Below are 23,343 nucleotides of genomic sequence, written 5' to 3'. Positions count from 1 at the left end.
TCAGTATAGATTTAGATAATAAATTGGAATGTTTTAGAACTAAATTGTCACTCACACACAGAGAAAGAAAGTATAAGACCAATCAATTCCTGAAGTTGAACTCACAGAAGCTTCCTTTAAGCTCAATTTGAGTTCTGAACATTAAAAAAATAGCAGAATTTGGGTGTGTGGGTGTGTGTGTTATTTTTACATTTTACAATAATGGCAAAACATTACTTAGTAACAATGGACTTTCACACAGTCATAGTGGCATTCACTAGAAAAGACAAAATACAATCAGGAAAAAAATCTAGTTTGCTATACTAGTGAGAAAAAAAGCTTCAGATTCTTGTATAAATTTCATCTGTCTTTTGGAGAAAGTGAAATTAAAGCATAGTAATGAAATACTTCAAGTCTTGGATATAGAAGACTAAAATCTGTGTTGATTAATAGACCTGAGCAAGTTTCAAGCTTAAGCAAAGAAAATTTATTATTAAAACTTTGTAACACTTACAAAACAGGAAATATGGTATGTGCAAGTAATGGTACACATTAAAACAAGGAATAAAAAATATAAAATTAAGCACACGGTTTAGAGGGAGTTAGGAACAAAATAATAATAAATCTAAAGCTTCACATTTTGAATGAGGAACAATAAATGTATTAGCTTATAAATACAAAGTTGTACTAACTTCACAAACATCCAGACTTCTGAAGAACCATCTTTCTATAACATCTTCCTTACTTCATACATTTTATTTGGAACATTCTGTCATGCTAGGAAACAGGACTGAGTACGTAATATGCTAGGTTTCTCTTGGCATCTAAATTAAGCAATTGTGATTTCAAATATTGGCTTAGTATGGATTGTAACTGTTGTTTAATTGACACATACTTTTCTCTTTGAATTCCAGGAATAGAGTATGTCACAGTTTGAGGAAATTTGGTATTTAAAAATAAGGCTCCAAAACTTACCAGATACCATCTTTAGCTTAGTATTTTCCCAATATGGGTTTTACCCACATGTAACTTCACTTTTTTTGGCATGTTAGCTCCCTCTAAAGAGCATAAAATAATAGCAACAAAATTATTGTCAAAACAGTTGTCTTTAAAGACATGTCAGTATGACTTTTTTGCTTAATTCATTAGCAAGTATCTTCAGTAGATAGTATGTATTTAAAATCCTGTTAGGTGGACATATGCATGTTTGTAAAGTGTTTTTTGATAAAATAAACAGCTACAAAAGCAAGAAACATCAGCAATGCTCTCAAAACTATAACAGTGATACAAGCCTCATTGCATACAATTCTGAACTCCCAAGGGGGGTGCCATCTTGAATAATCTATAAATAAGCATATAAATATAAGATTTATTGGGAGTAAGTACATTTAAAGTAACTGAAGAATATAAGTAGAAGTGTAAAATTGTAATACGTACAGAAAATTTTATCACGTTCTGGATTTCCTGGAAAAAGGGGAAAAAATAAACTGTTTTACCAGCCAGCCGTGATTTCTCTCTCCTTAAATCTTTACTAAAGAGCTAAAACAAACTCATCAGATTTATAATCAATAGGATTTGAAAAACTCTGAGAATTCCCATTGATAAACCTTAAAAATAAAATAAAAGCTGAAATATTTTGATAAGAATTAAAAAAAAATACTTCCTAATATTAATGTTTCCATAAAGCTATTACTGTTTATAACAATGACATGGATGGGGGAGAGGGACATATTTTCAGCCCCTTTATTTTCAGTTTGAACTCCCTCTCCTTTGTCTTTCTCAAAATAATACTGTTTAAAATTCAGAATATACACATGAGCTAGTAAATACTATCAAATACAATTTTATGGATGAGAATGGGAGACAGACTGCTTCCTAAGTGGGAAGTGGGATCAGGCATAACCTGGTATTCCTTGTATCTCTTTTTCAGAAGTGTCTGCTACCTAAAAATTAAGACCTACATGACTGCTGAATGTTTTTAAAGCTACACTAACATATATATTGAGCACATATAATAACTAACTGTTAAACAGAAACCACAAGCCTTACTCCCAGTTTATTAAATAAAACTTAAAAACATGTCCTAACTTTAGGCACAGGAAACTTCCAGCTTGTGACTTCCCAGCAGGTGAAGTTGTCAGGTCTAGAGCTTTCTGACGAGAGATGACCTGCTCTCTCTTACATTTCACTCCATCAAATTATGATGAATACTTAGCAATTGATGACTCTAATTCATTTTCTTGAGTTCAAAGAATTACACAGTTTAAGGAATGCATCCTATTTGCTATCGGGAAAATCCTTTATAGCTAGAGAATTTAATCAGTATGCAGTCCCTTTTCCCACAGACAGAACCAGGTGAGAAAGACAATGTGCCTCTGAGAAGAATTTCTTTTAAAACTCTAACAAGAATTACTGACCTAGAATAATTTTCTCACAGTTATTGTGACTGCAGAGTGTATAAGCATCAGCTACATAGGTGCCTGAATGTAATTTTGCTGTGGCTACAAGGGTCACAATGGACTCAGTAACTGCAATTTAAGTATTTTAGCCTAAATACAACTGATTAGTAGCTTTGCACTTTCTGAAGGCCTATAAGACTATGCGAGAGCTGCTGCTAAATGCTATTTTGAAAAGTGTAGCTAAATGCTGATTTTTTTGGTGTGATTAATGAAGTCAGCAGAATCTCAGAGTGCAACTGAAACAATAATACATTTAACTATAATCCTGAATTATACCTGTCTATAATCAAACAAAGACTTCATCATGATCACTGAGGTCCAGGGCCAGTAAAATATGAACTATCTATTTGTTTCCTGAATGTAAATGGCCTTAAGAATAGTTTTAACTTGCTTGTGAATTGGACCTGAGAGATTACCATTGAGGAGTAAAACAAAGCTTGCAACATTCTTTATCAAGTAGGTGTTTTTGTTTTTCCTTCTACGTATTGCATTTTACATTTGCTTTTACTTACTACACAGTTTATTTTCACAAGTGTCCCCTTTTGCACAATTACTGCATGATTTTCCTTCTATATATGGTCTTCTTCGAAAATTACCACTGCAAAGGAAAAAGTTTCATACATAATTTTAAATGATTCGTTAAAACTATCTTAAATAATCTGCTGAAGTAAATACACTGAAAGTACAATGAACTGCTGACATTTCATTAAAAACATCAGAATAATTTTCCTTCTTTTCATTTTCATTGTTCTGTCCCTGAGAAAGAAAAGAATCTTAAAAAGCTATTATTTTTCTTATGGAAAAATACTCAGGCTTTTTATTCAAATTTTACATTGGTATATGAACTACTAAACCAGGATGGTCTGAATGGAGACCATCTGAATCGAGAAAAAAGAGGATTTTAGAGTGGTAAATTTTAAAACTGACACACTCCCCAATAGCTTAAAACAAACTATTTGCAAAAAAAGGAAATATTCTGAGCTACTTACTGATGAATTTTTGAGAAACAAAACTTTTATTCCCCAAAACACAAATGTCCAAGAGTCTTTGTGAAGACAGTGGGATCCTTATGTGCTTAAGTACTTCCCCCAAAGGGAGCTGAAGTGTTCAAGTATAAGGATCAGCTGGCACTACTTAACACCACATGTTCTCAGAAAGGCTCCTTATACATCTAACTCCTGAAAATGACAATGCAGATACCAACATCCTGGCACCTATACTATACCACCAGGTAATGGGAAACACAGTATCCGGTCTATGCTGCATCCACTCAAAAAGATGAAGCAATGCTGTTTCATAGCCTAATCCTGGGAACACAGGGGCAAATTTAGTCCTCTGAAAGGACCGTGGACTATTAGTTAGCTCTGTTCATCACTCTACTCATCTCCACAGTGTGCACTGTGGGCATTCCTTAAAGGAGATAATATGCACCAAGACCTGTGATAATTTTTTCAGGATTCTAAGTCTGTATTTACACCCTGTATCATCTGTATTTATAAACAAGACCTACCCACCAGACATACAGATGTAAGGGTTGGTATGATGTTATCATACAAGATGGAGTGAGAAGAACACCCCAAAAGATTATCTGCGACTTGCTACTATTCTTCTTTGAAATGTCTTTTATATACATTCGCCCACAGGTATTGTTGGCCTGAGTTTTATCCCAGCAGCATCTACAGTGGCATATTGCAACCATATTGCCCTGACATGCAGTTCAGGCAGTAATAAAATTGAATGGGGATCTTCTGATCCTAAGAATTGAGCAGAAGTTTAGAAAATGTCAGAGAAGTGCAAGAGAGTTGTTAATAGCCTTAATAATAAGCCTATTATTAATAATAATAGCCTTAATAATAAGCCTATTATTAATAAGCACCTACCAGTACCTAAAGGTGGCCTACAGGAAAGACAGCGAGGGACCCTTTATCAGGGAGCATAGTGATAAAATGATGGGTAACAGCTTTAACCTAAAAGAGCGTAGATTTAGATTAGATATTAGGAAGAAATTCTTTACTGTGAGGTTGGTGAGACACTGGAACAGGTTGCCCAGAGAAGCTGTGGATTCCAGAACCCTGGAAGCATTCAAGGCCAGGCTGGATGGTGCTTTGAGCAACCTGGAAGGTGTCCCTGCCCATGGCAGAGTGGTTGGAACCAGATGATCTTCAAGGTCCCTTCCAACTTTAACCATTCTGTGATTCTCTCTGCATATATAAATATCTCAAAAATAAAAAGTTACAGGTTAAGTAACATATCTTTTGGGTGACTGTCTATATATACATTCACAGCATGTGAGATTCCAAACAGTAGCCCACATGTTTATCTTAAAAAAGGTCTCAGAATACATAATAAGAAAGACTGAAGGACAAAGCATTGCTTCTAGAAGCTCTGGCAAGAGCATAATGCCTCGTAACGGTGTGAAAGCAGACCCACTTGGTGACTGTGCACATTTCAATTGCAGGAATGCAATACAAAGAAGATACATATGTTGCCTGAGCTTCAATTCAGCTAGTCTTTCTTGGTATCAAAGGCTTCCACTAATAATCCACTAAGTGATAATTACACTACTACTTCACGCACTTCATAATCCACTGTGAAATCTTGAGAAGACTGATAGAACTCTCTGTCACAGATCCAGAGAGACTAAAGGCCTTGTCTTTTTCCCCAAGAAGCCCTATCTTGTCATTACAAATAAGTAATTCCGTCTATCTATCTGTCTATCTACAGATCGCTTAACACCTAGGTTGTAGAGTGCTGCCTCATTGAGAAGGTGTAAGGAATGAGGAAAAAAGGCACAAATTAACTACTGGAGAGAGAAAAAAAGTCACTCTCAAGGAACTTCTGAAGCCACAAAGTGGCTTCTGAAGACTATGCTACTTAAATGAAATAAAATATATCAGAGACTATCATATGGGATTTAATTTCATTGGCCTTGCTGGTTTACACCACAGAAACTAAAAGGCTGTCTCCATAAAAAGTGACATTATTGTGTTTTAAGTTTTGCTTTTTAAGAGTAATAATTTAATTTAATTAAAAATTACTACTGTTCCATTTGCTTCTGACAGCTAGTATCAAGCTGACATGTGCTGTGGTTTTGCAGGTGACTGTCTTTCCCCCCATGTGTATCACTTCATATTTACTTCCAGTGATTTTCATTTACCACTTTATTAACTAGCCCCTGAGGTCCTCTAACACTGGACTGAAAAAGAAACTAAACTACCTTAATGAAATATTAATAATAAAAAAGAATTATTATTAATAAAATATGAATAATAAAATAGAATAATAAAAAGATAATAGTATTGATAAGAAAATGATTAAATATATACTCTATATATATCTCTATACACAAAACCCAGTATATGAACTCCTAGGATGATGATCACATCACCGGCAGGCACTGGGAAAGTCCCAGACTGGACTCAGTGACGAACAGGAACTGGATTCCAGATCTGGATTCAAGATCGCACAGATTGGAATCAAAGGCGGACAGAGTCTTCCTTAGACGTCAGCCAAGAAAGAGGGCTAAACCTTTGATCCCTCAGCTTTTATGTTGAGCATGATGCAGATGGGATGGAATACCCTGTTGGTCAGTTTTGGGTCACCTGTCCTGTCCGCTCCTCCCCACAGGTGGGACCCCTTTACGCTCTTCTGCTTCTGACCCTCCAACGGGGCACACCATAACAAAGTTAGCTGACCTTGGTTGTTAGCGCAGTAAGTATAAGCAGGAGCCTCTTTGCATACCATGCCTTGATATTAACTATAAACATCAGGCCTTATCACTGAAAAGTAAAATTACTGAAAAGAAAATTGGTTCTGTATTACCTCAAACCAGGACAGGTCTCTACCTCAACTTTAGTGAGGCTGCACCTTGAGTACTGTGTTCCGTTTTGGGCCTCTCATTACAAGAAAGACATTGAGGTGCTGGAGCGTGTCCAAAGAAGAGCAACAAAGCTGATGAAGGGTCTAGAGCACAAGACTTAACAGGAGAAGCTGAGGGAACCGGCTTTGTTTAGTCTGGAGAAAAGGAAGCTCAAAGGAGACCTGAACTAAAAAATTCATTGAGCCCTGTGCAATTACATGAAAGGAGGTTGTAGCGAGGTGAGTGTAACAAGTGACATGACAAGAGGAAATGTCCTTAAGTTACACCAAGGGAGGTTTAGACTGGATATTAGGAGAAAATTCTCCACCAAAAGGGTTGTCAAACACTGGAACAGGCTGCCCAGGGAAGTGGTTGAGTCACCATCCCTGGAGGTATTTAAAAGATGTGTAGATGTGGTGCTTTGGGACATGGTTTAGTGGTGGTCTTGGCAGTGTTAGGTTAACAGTTGGACTTGATGATCTTTTCCAACCTAAGAGATTCCATGATTCTATAGTCCATCTATCTGTGATGGTATTTGGTATTTCTAACCACCTTGTAATATAGTCATCCTGGTAGCTGCAACTGATACAGAATCTTGTAAAGTGACAAATCACCACAGTATCTCTCTAGTCTTCCCGTCAGGATTCACCAAGTTGTTTACAGTTTTTGTCTTTAGCCATGATTATCAGCAATGAGAGTGAGATGTGAGAAAGCATTAAGTTTTTCTAGTTTAGACTTTTTGGCTGTGGTGCAGAAAGTGAAGAGCTAAAATAGAAAAAAACCCTAGGTAAATGAAAAACACTAGGTAAAAAGCAACTAGTTGGGAAAGCTCTCCAGGATGGTGGCGAAGAATGTCCAATAAGCTACGTGGCATCCTACAAGACTCTTTCAAGGGCATTTCTAAGATTCTGTTACCCTTCAAACAGAACACTGAAGACCATCTTGAGGTTCCTCTTAGAGCCAAAGGTTTCTTGGACATAACAGATGAAGATTCACCTACCAAGAGGAAGGTAGGTAGAAGACATGAGAAGAACAACATGATGAACAGAGCCTAGTAGCAAGGATGTGGCAGCTAACTTTGAGTATGAGAATTATGACAGGACAGGGCACATTCTAAAGTACTGTATGATTCTCTTTAAACAGGGGGAAGAATAATCTGGGCATCTCACACATGGATGGTCCCAGCAGCAGCCCCTCAGAAAACGTCTATAAAAGGACTACGCTGTAAAACTGCTACATGTCATTTTGGCGAGGTGGTCCTTAAACTGATGCATCCTCAACTCTCAAAAGAAACTTCTATCTAGCGGGATAACTAAGCACTAAGAGCCCAAACCCCAAGAAGGAGTCATGAAGGCCAAGCTGGGAAAGGCTGTTCCAGTACCTGGAGTGTGGTGATGACTAGTGGCAAGGTTAAGGTTTACCTATTTTTCCAGACAGTTTAGGAAGGGAAAAGGCTGCTAGAAGATGGTCTGTCTGCTCTAACTCCACTTGTTTCTGTGGTGATGTGTGACCAGCATTCTTAGTATCAAGGACAGATAGAACAAGGGCATGTTAGACCTCATCTTAAGACAGCTATCCAGCTTAGTTACCAATTCTCCAGGATGCGCAGAACAGCACAGCGAACCAACATGCTATGTTGTTACAGATTAGAAAAGTGACAAGGCTTTACAGACCACTGCTAATGTCAATTAGTCATTATTCTGCACTGGGAACTGGAAACAGTTTAGTTCAGGTTTTAAAAAGAAAACAACAACAAAGTTCCATACCCCAGCAAGTTTCCAAATAACAATTCAAGTACAAGTCCAGTTTTGGGATACGGGGAGAGAGATGGACAGGGCTCAATGAATTTTTTAGTTCAGACTAACTGACCTCCCCAGTAGTGGCCCAGATTTGCTAGAAGAAAAAGAAAAACCAGTTTTCAGGGAAGCTCATAAGCTATGTATATTTTAAAAATGACAAACAGATTGCATATGTGCGTGCTTGATTATGGACTATACATTATTATGAGACAAAATGTATTATTTTACAACTAGGTGCATCTGTGTTTTCAAACTTCTCCTGCTTCAGGAACAGCACTAGATAGGGCTTGTGTTTTTTCAGAATATCAATTTAAATGTAAAATCAAATGTTGCCGTTAGCTTTTTCTTGCATCGATCATTTACTGTTTTCTAATGCTTAAATAACATTTGGCATTATCACAGCTATTAAATAGACAAGAAATGATAATGTAATTTTATTTTACTCAGTTACTCAGAAAGGAAAAGCAACTGATCTAACACCTGTGCTATTATTTGTATCATTTCTAAGGAAAAAAAAAGAAAGAGAATGTAAAAAGCTAAAGTACAATTAAAAAATGTATAAAACTGCAAGAAGTAATTCCAGCTCTGACAGCAGTTGCCTGCAGCAACTTTCTCATCTCTTCTGTTTCACTGGAAAAAGAAATCAATGAAGTGGAGCATGAACCAAGTTTGGGATTTGTTTGTTTAAGATTGGCACAGAAAGAGATTTATCAGTAAAGTTAGCAGATTAAAAAGCTAAGCAAGTACACATTATAATGCTTATGGTTCTCTTGATAACTGAATTAGACAACCGTCATTTTCTCCGATTACATTTACAAGACTACCAATAAATAAAGAACCCAATTTACTTCCAGCTAAATGTCATTCCAATTGCTTTCATATTTTTTTAACATTTAAACCAGCAACCTACCCTGGTGAATAGTTGCAAATAAAATTTGCTGCGTTTCGTATTCCTGCAACTTCCTTACACAGAGCAACAGCACAACCTACTTTATATGAATCATCCCAAACAACCTAAAAAAAAAAAAGGTTTTAAAATAAATTAAAAACTACATTCAACAGTAACTTAGTCTAGTATCTAGAAAGTTTCTGTTATTTTCAGAGATCCTACATATTATTTTCATTTTGCAACTTCTGATCTTTTTACGCGTTTTAAAAAATTCCTGGTAAGTGAGCTTTTTAAGATGAACTTCTAAATATTCACCCCTCAAAGTGAAGTGACCTATGCTGTAAGTTTCCAGAATCTTCTACAAAACAATTTCAGTAAAAGTCACTGACTTTATGATCCAGGGGTAGATTCCATGAAACAAAAGGGAAATTAGTGGCAACTACCCAATAGCTCCTTTAACTCATGTTAACATTCGTAACTCAGATCTGCAAGAAGGGCTCTTCCGGTGTGCTAGAAGTGGTCTGATTACTACTGTAAACTTAAGTCTGAAAGCTTTAGCACTGCACAGTTTCAGACTACCGAGTGTTATCTGGCATACTTAAGAGAAGATGTTTTACTATAATTTACAATTTGGGCATCTGCTTTTTCTTGGGAGATTCTTCCTATACCTTCTGCATATGAGTAACCAAACTGTACTGAGTTCAGGTAAAAATGTTTAACTATATATCTAGACTATGTGGATGATCATACATTCTACTTCTGGAAAACTTAAAAGACATAGTGAATGACTCTCAGTATCTCACCAGTACAAAAAGTACAGGCCTCAGACTAACAAACTGACTTTAACATCCTCAAAAGTATCTCTCCAATTATAACTCAAAGAAATGGTTATGTTCAACAGACATAACATTTGTTCGAAAAGAATCTTAATGTTTAATGTGGTCTTAATTGAATCCTGGTTTAAGGACTAAGCATTTCAGAGGCCTTCATGTAACAGCTTCACGTATTTTTCTGAGATTTCCACCATTTTGAGATTTATGTGTTGTCGTTCTCTTAGCAGGTCTACATAGCCTAACCGTTTATGATTTGTAAATTTTACCCATTTTCAATTTAGTGTCTAAGCCTTCAAGACCATGATGGCTCCTGGATCATGGTCTTTGATTATCAATTTTGATGACATACGTACTTTTACATGTTCCTTGGTGTTTAACCCCTGTACTCTGCTTGTTTTTTCCAGTGATTAGTTTCCTTTGTAATTTTGCCTGAAAAACTGCCTGAAATGCACGATGCATTGATACAACCTAACTATGTGCAACAAGAAAGGAACAACCAATATTAATCAGGGGAAAGAAACCTTAGAAGTGAACAACACTCCAAGAGAAATGTGCAAAAACCTCCAGAATTCTATGTAGACAAGGCTGAAGAGCAAATTTAAAAATGGTAGGAACTACCTTGCTACATAACTTTTTGTAATTTATTGTGCCAGGGAAAAATGAAAAATGCTTTCCTAAGATATTGTCTAGTTCTAATATTCCAAAGATTTATCGCCCAGTGAACAGGAAAACTTAAATCCTCTCACCTTGCTTTTGAGTTTGTTACAGGGGCAGGAAACAAGAATTAACACTTGAGGTGAAATATGTGAGAAAAGACATAAAAAGAGGTGCAAAAAGTGCCAAACAGAAAATGTTTTGTAAATGATTTTGGTAACTTTAAGTATTTTCATTTCACAATCCAAACTCTACTCAAAAAGAACCCTGCAGCTACCGTTGTGTCCAGTAACAGTTTCACTGTCAGTGTACTCCACAGTATTTTCATCTGTAGTTTGCACAAAAAGCAGTCTAAGCATCTTTGAATACTGAGATAAGAAATTAGAGTCACTTTTACTAGATAAGATCTACTTGACATTAAAATTAGTCTGTTTTAGATCAGTGAAATATTATGTGTTTGCTCATAGATTAAACTAATTCTACTGCAAAGCTTATTTTTTGAACATGGGAATGAGTAAATCCATTTTAAATACTGTGTTCAAAGATAAGCTTTACTTTCCCAGCAGAATTTTTTACCAGAATTACCACTAAGAAATCAGAAATCTATTATAAATTGCCTCTTTTGTTGTTGATGCTCTTTTTTTCCCCTTCTTTTTTTTTAAACAAGATTTGTAAAGAATACAATTTACTTTGGCTGGATCTTCCTCTTCTGTTAACGTTTCTACTAAAGAGTACCCACAGACATTCTCCATTTACTGTGATTTTTTCAAACTGCATCTCCAAACTTGCAGAATTTTGAACTGTGTGGCTTTGCAGCTAGAGAACCTGCAATGATTATTTTATAAAGTTCACGTAGTACTGATACAATGAAATAAGCAGTGAGGCTTTCAGTGTGGCTGATACTGTGGTCAAGAAGAATGGATTATTACACAAGACAAAGAGGTGAACCAGTGTAGGGCTAACCGTCAGTACAGCCATTGCTTGAGATTACAGAAGACAGTCAGCTGTCCCTACAAACCATATATAGAACTCTATATTATTTACAGCCCCTACTGATTCATCTGGTAGGCACTATACAGGACATTTTACCAAAGATAACTCTTACCTGAATGTAATGACCGCAAACCTTAGTACATTTCTGCACTGTGAAAGTATAGAATCTGACCTCATCATACCATGATTTAATGGCATCAGCAACATAGAACGCTTGATGACTTCCAACCCAAATATTCTCTCCAATAGATGTGAAATTAGGATGGCACTGATGTTTCTTACTTAGGTATAGGTTATGTTCAAAAATACATTTATTTGCCCATGCCCTTGCAGTCCTTGCCAAAGCTGCATCCCAAGTCTGCAAAACATGAAAGGTGAAATAGTTGTGCAATGTTAAGTTACAATCGGATCTTAAACAACCAGATAAAACCAGTCAGGCAATAAATTACAGATAGATATCACATGCTGGACTTTCACAAAGAAATACTTTCCCTTATTTAGGCAAGTACCTGTGTTTTATTTTCATTGACTTCTTCCCTTGCAGCACAAACTGATTTCACTGTTGAAAATTAACTTTGTAAAAGCACTTGCTAACAACTGAAAAGATGTTTGAAATGCAGTTTTATGTTCAGATGAGAAATTACTGTCACATTAATTAAACTCGAAGCTTTTTTTTGCCTTTTTTTTTGTTGAACAGGTCATTAAGGATTTCTATTTGCTACATAGAAATTAATTCAAATTAGAAATACACAGCTACTGTAGGTGTAGGTGTATAACTATTTTAAGTATTTTTAAGAGAGCATCCATAAATAAATACTTACTTCTCCTATAGTAAAGCATGTAGCATTTTACAGACAGTTTCATGAGGTAAACATGCCAATGTCTGGCCAGTAACTCATTCTGCTACCTCTTACTTCTTTGCAGACTGCCACTGTTAACAAAACTGCTGATTCCTGAACATGAACAATCTTTGGTATTTGTCTTCCAGTCATGACTTTTTCAGCAAGTTTCTTCTATCATTAAAGTACCTAGTTTTATGCCCTATACAAAAGAACCTGTTTTTTTTTACCTAGGTTCATTGGTGTTTGTACATTTCAGTTCACTCTTAGGCTCTATGTGGATCTCACAATAACTCCACTGGCTGCCAATACTGTTTTCTCACTAAGGCCTTTGGTGTTTTTCACGGAATCACGGAGTTTTCAGAGTTGGAAGGGACCTCTAGAGATCGTCTAGTCCAACTCCCCTGCTAAAGCAGGATTGCCCAGAGCACATTACTCAGGACTGCATCCAGGCGGGTCTTGAAAATCTCCAGAGAAGGGGACTCCACAACCTCCCTGGGCAGCCTGTGCCAGTGCTCTGTCACCCTCACCGTAAAGAAGTGTTTCTGTGTATTTGAACGGAACTTCCTATGTTCTAACTTGTGTCCATTACCCCTTGTCCTGTCACTGGGAACCATATATAGAACCAAGCGAAGATTCCTCCCTGCCACCAGAAATCCCCTTCAGCCGCTGCACTGCAGCTCATACCCCTGCTTTTGATGAGAGCCTAACTCTTCTGGATCAGTCATGCTGCTGGACCATCGCTTCTTCCAAAGAAAAATTCTCTTAGGGCGAAATGTGACCATCTTCAGCCGGCCTGTGTCACTGCATCCTCACCCTGCACGCCTGTTGTTTCTGGACTCCCCTGTCTACAACTGCCTCAACTCACTACAGTATTTCCTATCAAATAGACGCTATGACACTTGAGCACAAACAGTCACGGTATCCCGCTCGCCTCACCCAGGGACCACCAAGAGACCCCCCCGTCCCGCTGTCCCACCACCTCCAGTGGCGCTCTGGAGCCCCCCCCAGCGCCCTCAGGCCTGTCCCTACCATGTACCGCATGTTGCTGGCGGCCGGACGGACTTTGGTGCGGAGGTCATTGTGGACACGCACGCAGTCCTCCACGAATGTCTTATCCGTGATGCTCGGTAGGGCGGGCGACTGCCCGGCCGCAGCCCTGAGCGCCGGCCACAAGGCCAGCACCGCCGCCCACAGCCTCATGGCCCCGGCTGCCGGGGCCTCGCCTGACGGGCCTCCGCCTCCCGCCCTGGCCTCTTCCAGAACCTTCTCCCTCAGGGACCCGCCCGAGGAGCCCGCCCCCACGCAAGGGGGCGCTGTGTGGGCGGGAGGGGAGCGGCGGCCGCGCGGGCGCCTCTCCCTCGCGCTGGGCGGCGGCTCGTTGGCAGGAGGGCGGTGGGGCCGGCGGCCATGGTGCTGTCGGCGCTGCAGCAGGTGGTGGTTTCGGTGGTGCTGGTGCTTTGCGTCTTCGTCGTCATGCCTAGGATGTTCGGGGGGGGAGGAGGAGGAGGAGGCGGCGGGCGGGTCGGCCGGTCTCCGCGGGGCGGCAGGGCCGGCCCCGGCCATTACGATCCCCGTCAGCACCGCAGAGGTAAGGAGCTGTGGCGGTGCCCGAGGCCGCGCCGCGGTGGGGGTTCCGTGCGGGAGCTGCTCGGAGTCGGCCCCTGTCTCGGGGCCGGGGGGGGGGGAGCTCGAAGGGAGCCCCCAGGAGCGGAGAGGGCTGTGCTTGGTCTGGAGGGAGACGCTGGGTGCTCTACACGGCCTGTGAAGGGGGAGGCCTTGTCATACGGCGCCGAGCTGGCGTCTGTGCTCTCAGCTTCTCGCCTTAACCTTACATTCCCCCCCCCCCCCCCCACTTTGATGTTCTGCTTTTCTAGTTCATTACTGTTTCGATTTTTGTCTGTGTTGTCTTAAGAAAATTATTTTTAAATACGGGTTATTGGAAGCGTATCTTACCGGGGCAGTTTAACGAATAATGCCCGCAGAGGCACAGTTAGTTACTCTCACAGATGAGTAGCTGGAAGGTGTCAGAGAGCGGCGAAAATTCACTTCAAACATGAATTACAATAAGGAAGCCGAGTGTTACTGTTAGTAAACATTAGCACAGAATGGTATGAGATTTGCCAGGTCGTGTATTGGAAAGAGTCCAAGGTGCTTGTTTAGAAAAGATACCACCGAACGGGCTAGAGAGCTTGCGGCTTGTTAAAGCTTGAGTGGTGTAAATGTATGTTAAGCTATGTCGGTGTGCATCAACTGAGGGATTTAGCGTAAGGTCCAAAGGACCACTTTCGTTTTGTTAAATAACAGAAAGCCTGCTTTATTGAGGTAGCTCTGTGATTCATTGATGATGCCTTCCAAGGCACTGTAAACCAAGGCATAGATAGTTGCTGTAATTCTCCAAATTATGTATCTGTGCTTTTCCCCGGGAGTAACTTTCAAAGGCAGAAAAAGTGAGGCTTGAGCTGCTAACGTATTCTTCCCAGATGATCTTGAACTTAATGTGCTTCATAACCTCTAGCCTGGCCTGTTTTGCTTGATTACATTTAATTTTTTTTGGTAGCTGTAATTTCCTGTAGATCACATTCTTTTAAAACGAAACCTTAAAAAAAGAAACATTTTTCATGCCTGTGATTCTACTGATGTATTGACCCAGCACTGTGTAAAATAAACTTGAGGCAGATCTGCTGTTCTCACCTGTCTGGGTCCTTGTTTTCTCCTGTTTGGCCATTAACTCACTCTGCTATTTCTTCTGTGGGATAAACTTGGTGCAGGACTCTGGACTCTGTTAGGATTTCTTTGTGCCAGAAAGGTATTGTTTCCCTTGACCACGTTCTTATTTGTATGAGCTGTGGAAATTTTTTCATCTGTGCTATGAGATATTTTAGTAAATCTTATTTACATTAAAAACAAATGGAACTGAAAGTAAGGAAAAAGAGTGAGTGTAAACTTAAAACTAGTAATCAATGGGATGCATTCTGAAAGAAAGGAAAACTATATGTGAGATAAAATGTGATTTCCAGATTAGTTAGTGCCATTTTAGTAAGTCTAAACCTGATTGTGTTGAAAGGAGAATGTCTGTCTGAACTTGCATTAAATGATTAAAGTAGCTTGAGTTCTGCCTGTATCAGCTAGGGCATTTAATTTTTTGTGTAACTGTCCAGTTCTGCTTCAAGTTCCAATGAGCAAACATACAGATAAAAGGTCTACTCTAAATGTTGCAAACCGATCAATGGCATGTGGGAGTAATGCCTGGCTTGACTTGACTACAGAGCTGATAGTAAATGTTGATACAGGCAGGGTTATCCCTGAAACTCTCAAAAACTTTTCTGGCTAACTCATTTTAAACAATTCTAAAACACCGTTCGAGATCTCTTATCACAAAGTACCAGCTTAGGTTAGCAGAATTAGGTTTCTTTTTCTCTTGTATTTGGAAGAAGCTGTAGCCAAACAGTTGTTTCACTGGAAGTTATAACTTAATGTTAATTGTTTTCTCTACTTAATTGTGGCTGTCTCTTGCACACTCAAGTTATGTTACTGTAAAGTTTTGAAATACCACTGTTTCATATTAATTGACAAGGAGTGATTTGCATAATGGTCTATTTTTGGGGAATCTTTACAGAATGTGAATCTTGTTTTACCCATACTCAGTTCTGATATATTAAATTATGATGAAGTAAATGTTCAAAGGGGTTTGAAAGTATAAGTCTGGGCAGTCAGTTGAGACATCAGTATAAAACTTCACACTCCTCAATAACCTGCAGTTTGTGTGTGCAAGCATCCGCATTCTTTAGCTGATAGCACTGTTTCTCATGTGCATGTCCCATGAACCACAGATTTAACTACCAAATAACCTAATTGCTAAGTCGAGCAGTGACACTGGCTGTTCTTTCATTTGCTCCTTGTTCAGGCAGGCAAATTACATGCAAAAATACTTCAGACTTCCAAGGTTTTGTATCTTTGCTGTTGTGTAATCTTCTCCTGCTAAATATTTGATTTGCAGAGGTACAGCACTTCTAAACTTGTGGGAATATCCACATAACACTGAATTTACTGTCAAAATAATGAAAGCAGCAACAAAGCATATGTATTTCAACAATTTTTTTTTTCTTGGACTAGTCACCTCCATTTCTACTTAACTCCTTTCTTTGTTACAGAGGAAAAATATTAATTGTTCTTGTCATTATTAATAATTTCTCTGAGTATGCTTTAATTTCAAGATTTGTTTCTTGTTACATCTACTTTTCTGTGGTTTGCCATGGGTTTGCCAATGTTGCTGTGAAGGAAGAAACTTAAATCTTATATCTTAAAGAAACTTAGAAAATTAGTTTGAGAGTCTTTGCTACCTAGACTTATCTTTGCATTGTATTAATGAAAGAGTGATTTTTATTTTTTTTTTGGTAACTGTTGTGATTTAGGCCAAATTGGCTACTGGGGACCTGAGGGACCCCAGATGGGACCAACAGATGCTCTCCTCTACCCCTCTTCAAAGAGAGAGGCAGAGGAGGGAAAAAGAGACTTAGGAGTTTAGAAGGAACTAAACTACTTTAATGAAATATTAATAATAAAATAAAAGGAAATAATGAAATATATGCAAAACTGTATCAAGCTTCCAAGATTACAATGACGACACTGGCTGGCACTGGGGAAGTCCCAGACTGGACTCAGTGATGGATGGGAACTGGATTCCAGATCTGTGTTCAGCATCAGGATCACAGGCAGATGAACAGAATCCTCCTCAGAGATCAGCCATTGGAGAGAGCGAGCTGACCCTTTGATCCCTCAGCTTTTATACTGAGCATGAGGCAGATGGGATGGAATACCCTGTTGGTCAGTTTTGGGTCACCTGTCCTGTCTGCTCCTCCCTGCAGGTGGGACCCCACTATGCTTTTCCACTTCCGACCCTCCAATGGGGCAAATAACAAAGTTGGTTGGCCTTGGGTGTTACAGCAATAAGTATAAGCAAGAGCCTCTTTCATACCATGCCTGGGCATCAACTATAAACATTGGTCTTATCAATCTGAGAGAGTGAACATTGTCTGCACAATATGCTGTTAATTTCAGTAGTTAGAAGAGGCCTAGCTAAGAAGCAAAGTTACTGAACAAAATTGGTCCTGTTTTACCTCAAACCAGGACAGTAACTTTATTTGGATGCAGGGCTGACTACACCGTCTTGGAAAAGTGATGACCAAAGATGATCATACCAGAAGCAAAAAATTTAATTCCAGTTGTGAAACTAATTGGACTCTTAATTTCCTTTCTAACTTTGCCTTCTTTCTCTCCATTTAATTTTTTAAGGTAGTCCTCAGACACTTCATCAAGTTCACCTGAATCCAGGAAATTCTGACAGTAATACATACCAGAGTATTCAACAGATGAGAAATGCAATGGAAAAAGAGATAAAGAGTGAGAGAACAAGAGGAAATGGTAGAGAGTTAGCATTCACCCTCATGCCGTTGTATGCTCTTGGAGTGGGAGTGTTTGCAGCATACAAATTTCTTAAGGTAAGCCATAAGAAAAACATTAAATCATTGAAATGAGAAGGAAGTGTAACTGGTTTGGGGTTTTTCCCCCCTCGGTTCTGAGCCTACGTATATGGTTGTACAAAGGCCATTTCTTGCTCAGTTTTACTTTGAATGTGAGCTCCAAAGTTAAAATCGTAGCACATCTGATTCTTCCTTATGAAGGCTTCTTGCAAAACTTTTTTAGACGCTTGAAGAAGTGCGAATCTTACACACACCGCATTCCTCCTCTCTCCCCACCCCCACCCCCTGCCCAGATAAGAATCTGAGAACCTAAACAGTGCTGTTACCTGAGGCTGTAACTTAAGCCTCATCAGTATTTCACTTTCTTTTCATTCTTCAGAATGAGATTGCATATGGGAAGGAGATGGATGACTCCTGCAGAGTAACAGTCTTAGATTAGGAATTAGATGGAATAGCGAGTAGCCTAGACCTTTTATTTGGACTTCTTATTTGGTCATGCAGCTGCAGCATAGACTTTTATCCACGAAATGTGATACCTTTTCTACCATTAGTAAATTAAGAAAGGAGAACACATGATCAGTTCTTCGGTTGTTTTTTTTTTAAATATCAGTTTTGATATGTATTATTTATAGTAAGAGATATTACAGCACTTGCAATGCTGACAGTGCACCTAGAACATTGCTTGCCTTCAGGGAAAAAAAAAGCTTAAACCTGAACAGGGCTGGAGGCAGCATCTTCATCTCCATAGTTGATTTCATATCATCTCCTGTGTGACAAAAATACAATAGCTTAGCAAGATAAACGTAGAGGCTGACCAGTTACATTTTAAAAATAAATTTAATTAGGTTGTAAATAAGATTTAAACATCATAAAAACAATATTTTAGGGTGTTACAACTCTTTACACTTGTGCTTGTTGAATTGAAATGTAAATATTTTTATAATAGCATCTTTACTACTTTAGAAAAGAAGTTTTACCTTCTAGTTAATGATAGGAGACTGGATCCAGTAACCTAGAAGATTCTTTCTGTTCATTTTGAAAACCAGAGCTGAAATAGCAACTGCTTTCTTTGACAACTTTTGTGAGTCATGTTGTCGTTGCTTAAAATCAGAAGGGTTAATTTAAGTTAGGAAGAAGGCATGGCAGAAAAAAGTGTCATCAATGGAGAACATTTTTGTGGTTGCTATTTAATTTCAGTAAATTTCTAAATGCATTTTTATGATTAGTATACAAATAGTGATGAAGTCTTTTAACACAATTGTATTTATTGAAGATGAAGTCACATGAAGAAAGTCTCTCAAAACAGGAGAAAAGTACAGAAGACAAGGCAAAGGAAACAGGTAAGATACCCATTCAGAATGCATATGTTCACCAAAAATGCATATTTCCTGCTGGAGCAAGCTACATATTTTTGTTCATGCAGTCTAGCTAAACGAGAACAATCTTTGAAGTTACTTACCTGTAGTTAGGAACCTACAAAAAACTACATTGTTATTCTACATACTTGAAACATTTATTAAGAGGTTACTCCAGATGGTAATATTTGTTAAAACAGCTATAGAAATATAGTATGGCTCTCTGCCTTCTACTGTCAGATGTTTTTCTCACTTAAGACCAGTTCAATTTTCTTCAGTATGATAGGATGTTTAAATAGGATATAATATTCTTGAGAATTAATAGGGTATTTTAAAAGGATATAATGATCTGCTTTAGAATTGAACTGTACTGGTAGTGGAACAGTATGGATAAACAATTATAGAGACTGTTGAATTTCTGGGCCAAATTAGAGACCTGTGAAAAACATTAACTGTTTATAGAAGAGACAGAATAAATGATACCATCTTTTTCTTTGTGATATGGAGTACTCTGGACTGTCTGATTCAGTCTGTTCTGCGCATGCCAAGAAGTGAGCTTTCTTTTGGAGACAAAGTTATGGCACATCAAAGTTGAGCTGTTTTCATACTTTTTTCCCCTTGTATAGACACATTTTTAGTTAATTAATTAATTTGGTGTCTCTGTACATCAGATCTGTAATCAGGTTCAGCAATGATTTGCTACACTGCCTACTCACCATCCTTGTGTGTTGCATCCTTCTTCAAAGTGTAGTAGTATTTTAGGAGGAGTTAGTCCTCTCAACTCTAGTGCATTAAGTGTTGAATATATTTGTGAGGTGTGAGTGGGCAAATTCATGACAGTATATTAAGTATAAATACGTTACCTTGGACAGTCTTGAAACTGCATAGTTTTTGAGGCTGGGAAGGTGAGATCCACATTCTTGCTTGGTTTCTACCAAGGTGTCCTGTTTGGGCACTACTGGAGACAGGTTATTGGGTGAGAAGGACTCTGGTCACACATAGTAAGGCTTCTGTTGTCTATCCCCAGCGCTTGCTTTTCATGTTCTAGAATTTTATAGAGAAAAAAACTGTTTTTGAATCTGCTCAACCAAAAATATAAATTAATATCCTTTTGGTATTGTAAATACATTTCTTACAATGTTCTCTCTCTCCTCTCCCCCCCCCCCCCCCCCTCCTCCCTCTGCCCTCCCTCTTTTTGTTTTGCTTTTGTTTTCTGTTAGAGCATCAGCTTTTAGAACTGGAGCAGCATCTAGCACAGACAGAGAAAATGTTAAATTCTTTGTTGACTCAGTTGGATCCACTGTCAAACTGGTGAGTGTTTCTAAAACATCTTGGTTTGTTAGTATTGTTTTCTGTACATTGAAATTCTCAAAAATGTTAACAAAGAGTTCTTAAAGTGTTCTTTGTAGGTAGGGACCAGTGTTTAGGAACCTTCTTTAATTACTTATTGTTTTTAGCCTTTTGCAGGTAATACCTCTTCTGCAGTTTGTGATAATTTCCATAGACACCTCCTGTCTCTTGTTCACCAAACATAAATGCAAAAGCTCAGACTTACGATCACATTACTCTGGCTTAACAAGTTAAACTTTAATATTGACCGAGGAGACTAATACTGAAAAAAATACTTAAGCTCAGTAGCATTTGCCCTTGTGGGAATTCTATTTCTGGTAGCAGAAAGAGATTCTTCCTTTTGATATAATTAGAAGACAAAACTGGTTATCAACGTATAGCTGCTTATTTTCGTGTTTTGAAATTAACCTGTTAAGTGATTGTGTGTGTTTTGGGGAAATATAACTTCTCCGTTGTAGTGTAACAAGGGAATAAATAATATAATCTCCTTGTTGTTTTAGAGATGTTCTTTTCCTAAGAATCTAGGGCCTTACCCATCTCCTGGAAATAAAAGTAAGTGGTTTTGTCAGGTTAGGTTATTGGTTGGACTTGATGATCTTAAAGGTCCTTTCCAACCTTAACAATTTTATGATTCTGTGATTCCTGGAAATAAAAATATCAGTGCAGTCCATTTTACTTAGGCTGACATCCTTCATGAAGTCTAGTTTAAAACATGCAGAATTTAGTGATTGTTCCTTTAGTGTACTTACGAACTTAATAGGTGCTGAAACTATTAAGCCACAAATTCACTGACTAATTTGCCTAACAGATTTCTAGTAATGCTGGGGAGGAGAGAGAGTAAACAAAATCTGAAATAAATGAGAAAAGCCTCTAAACTGTAAAGTTCTGTATTAGGCATTGTTGTACTAAAAATAAAATCACTTTGTATAATTGTTTCTTTCAGTAGGCATTACTCAACCTTGGCAGTTGGGACTCCAGTGTTATAATTCAATGACTGGATTATTCAGTAGGTGTATGTGATGGGCTCCGCACTTACCAAGAGACAGTACTCAAAGAAAAGCTTGACTTAAATGTGTTGCTAACTTAACTATGCAATATTTCATTCCATAGATAAATACCAATCTTGTGCGTTATTATCAAGCACTCACTTCTGAAGTAATCTGTCCACTGTTGACAACTGTCTTTTTTTTTTCTAGTGTTAATGCTTTAGCTTGTGAGCAGAAGGATGAAATAATGACACAGCTCAAATCAATTAGACGCCTGATGAAAGAAAGTGGATTGGATAAATCAGAAAACAAGATGAAAGGTAGTTTGATTTCCAGCAGGATGGATAACTAAGTACTTTATATTTTAAAAGAATAAACAGTTCTTACTACAGTAATGCTCAGCTCTTGCGTCTTAGGTGATGTCTGTGGAATTCATTTTATTCTGGAGGAGTACCATTCTTTTGGTACATCATGATTTTTTTTTTTTAAGAATGGATGCTAACAGACATTGAACTGGGACAGACAGCACAGTCACATTCTGCTCTGTTAAAACAGGCTTCTTGAATACGAGTTCCTGAGCACTCTTAGTATTAGACTATCTTTAGTCTGAGGATTCCCAGATGGGGACCTCCGAGGCCGTGAGTCATGCTTGCATAATACACTAAACAGCAAATTGTATATTAGTTTTAACTGGAGACTTCCAAGAGATGCATAGTAGTCCAAGATAAATCTTAAACGTTAAGAACGGTTCACTAGAAATTTGGGGAATTTTTGCATTAGTTGGGTTTTATTAAAAGAGAGGAAACAAATAAAAAATCTACTTCTAAACTGATGCTGAAATTTGGAGCCTTTCTAGTAATTTAAACTTTCATTTTGATTTTTTTTGTGAATTATGAGATGTCAGCCACATTTGTAATGAGAAACTTGAAGATCTCATTCAGTCATTTGCTGAACATTCTCAAGAGGAAGAAGTGGATGACAGAGAAGATGACAGTAATGAAGATTTGCTTGAGGATGTTGATTACAAAATAGAAGAGCGTGAATTGTATGATGAATGTGAAGTACATCAATTTGAGTCAAATGTGGTAGAAGACCAAGAAATGCTAAACAAAGATGCCATTGAATCAGAAGAGAGAGGATTGAGGAGACGTAATAGATATGAATGAAATCTGCATATGTAAAACTTCAAATGCTTATGTTTTTTTTTTTATAATGTTGTATGCACTTTAAACTGTTTTGAATGAAGTTATATGCACTGCTATATGCTTTAAAAAGAGGGGTGAAGTACTGCCTGTGCTTATATCTCTTGGCGGTTCTGTAAGTGACTTCAGTGGCAGCAGAATTTCACTCAGGATGTTTACATATTTTTTCTATTTATTTTTGTCCTATAAAAATATTTCTGTACTCTGTATATACTGTACTGTAATTATATCAGATGCTTCACTAAAGTATTAGGGTTTCTTGTAATTAAGACTATAAAGAATAGATGTTTCATAAGTGTTTTGTAACTAGTAAGCATGGTGCCACTTGAACTGTGACTTTCTTGAGTTCATTAAAGAGCATGCACTGATGAATTTAGCTCTTTGTGGAAACCTTTTCTCTCGGGGGGGAATGAAAAGAAGTATGGGTTAAGTCTTAGAGATGCATTCATAGTCAAGTTTCTTTATTTGGAGAGACAAATGTAGCCACAGACACTATTCTAAAATAATTACATGTGAGTTTGCTCTCTCTTCAGAAATGATGTATAGTTTTGTATGTGAATTGAAACCTTAATGTGTTAGACTGGATCACTTAATTTCTTCATCACCTGTCACTGGTTAAACTCAGCAGCTGCCTAATAATTGATTCATACCCATTAGTACTAT

At 38.0% G+C, this 23,343-nt stretch overlaps 2 protein-coding genes across 2 annotated transcripts; one reads left to right on the top strand and one right to left on the bottom strand.

Moving 5' to 3' along the window:
• Window positions 1-9,002: 9,002 nt before the first annotated feature.
• LOC309674610 (glioma pathogenesis-related protein 1-like) lies at window positions 9,003-13,507 on the bottom strand (the record flags this gene model as incomplete). The annotated part of the gene is made up of 3 exons (XM_082486696.1): window positions 9,003-9,110; window positions 11,578-11,823; window positions 13,337-13,507. The coding sequence occupies 3 exons, from the start codon at window positions 13,505-13,507 to the stop codon at window positions 9,003-9,005; spliced, it is 525 nt and encodes a 174-aa protein (XP_082342822.1).
• Window positions 13,508-13,714: 207 nt separating this feature from the next.
• On the top strand, window positions 13,715-23,056 carry CCDC107 (coiled-coil domain containing 107; the record flags this gene model as incomplete). The annotated part of the gene is made up of 6 exons (XM_082485533.1): window positions 13,715-13,895; window positions 17,600-17,805; window positions 19,061-19,127; window positions 20,363-20,453; window positions 21,689-21,798; window positions 22,376-23,056. 6 exons carry the CDS (start codon window positions 13,715-13,717, stop codon window positions 22,642-22,644), a joined length of 924 nt encoding a protein of 307 aa, XP_082341659.1. The 3' UTR covers window positions 22,645-23,056.
• Between the last annotated feature and the right edge of the window lie 287 nt (window positions 23,057-23,343).

The sequence above is a fragment of the Vanellus vanellus genome (genome assembly GCF_965231255.1).
Source record: "Vanellus vanellus genome assembly, chromosome: 1".
NCBI classification, from domain to species: Eukaryota; Metazoa; Chordata; class Aves; order Charadriiformes; family Charadriidae; genus Vanellus; species Vanellus vanellus.
The sequence above is the reverse complement of the archived record's forward strand: the minus strand, read 5'-3'. Positions and strand labels throughout refer to the sequence as shown.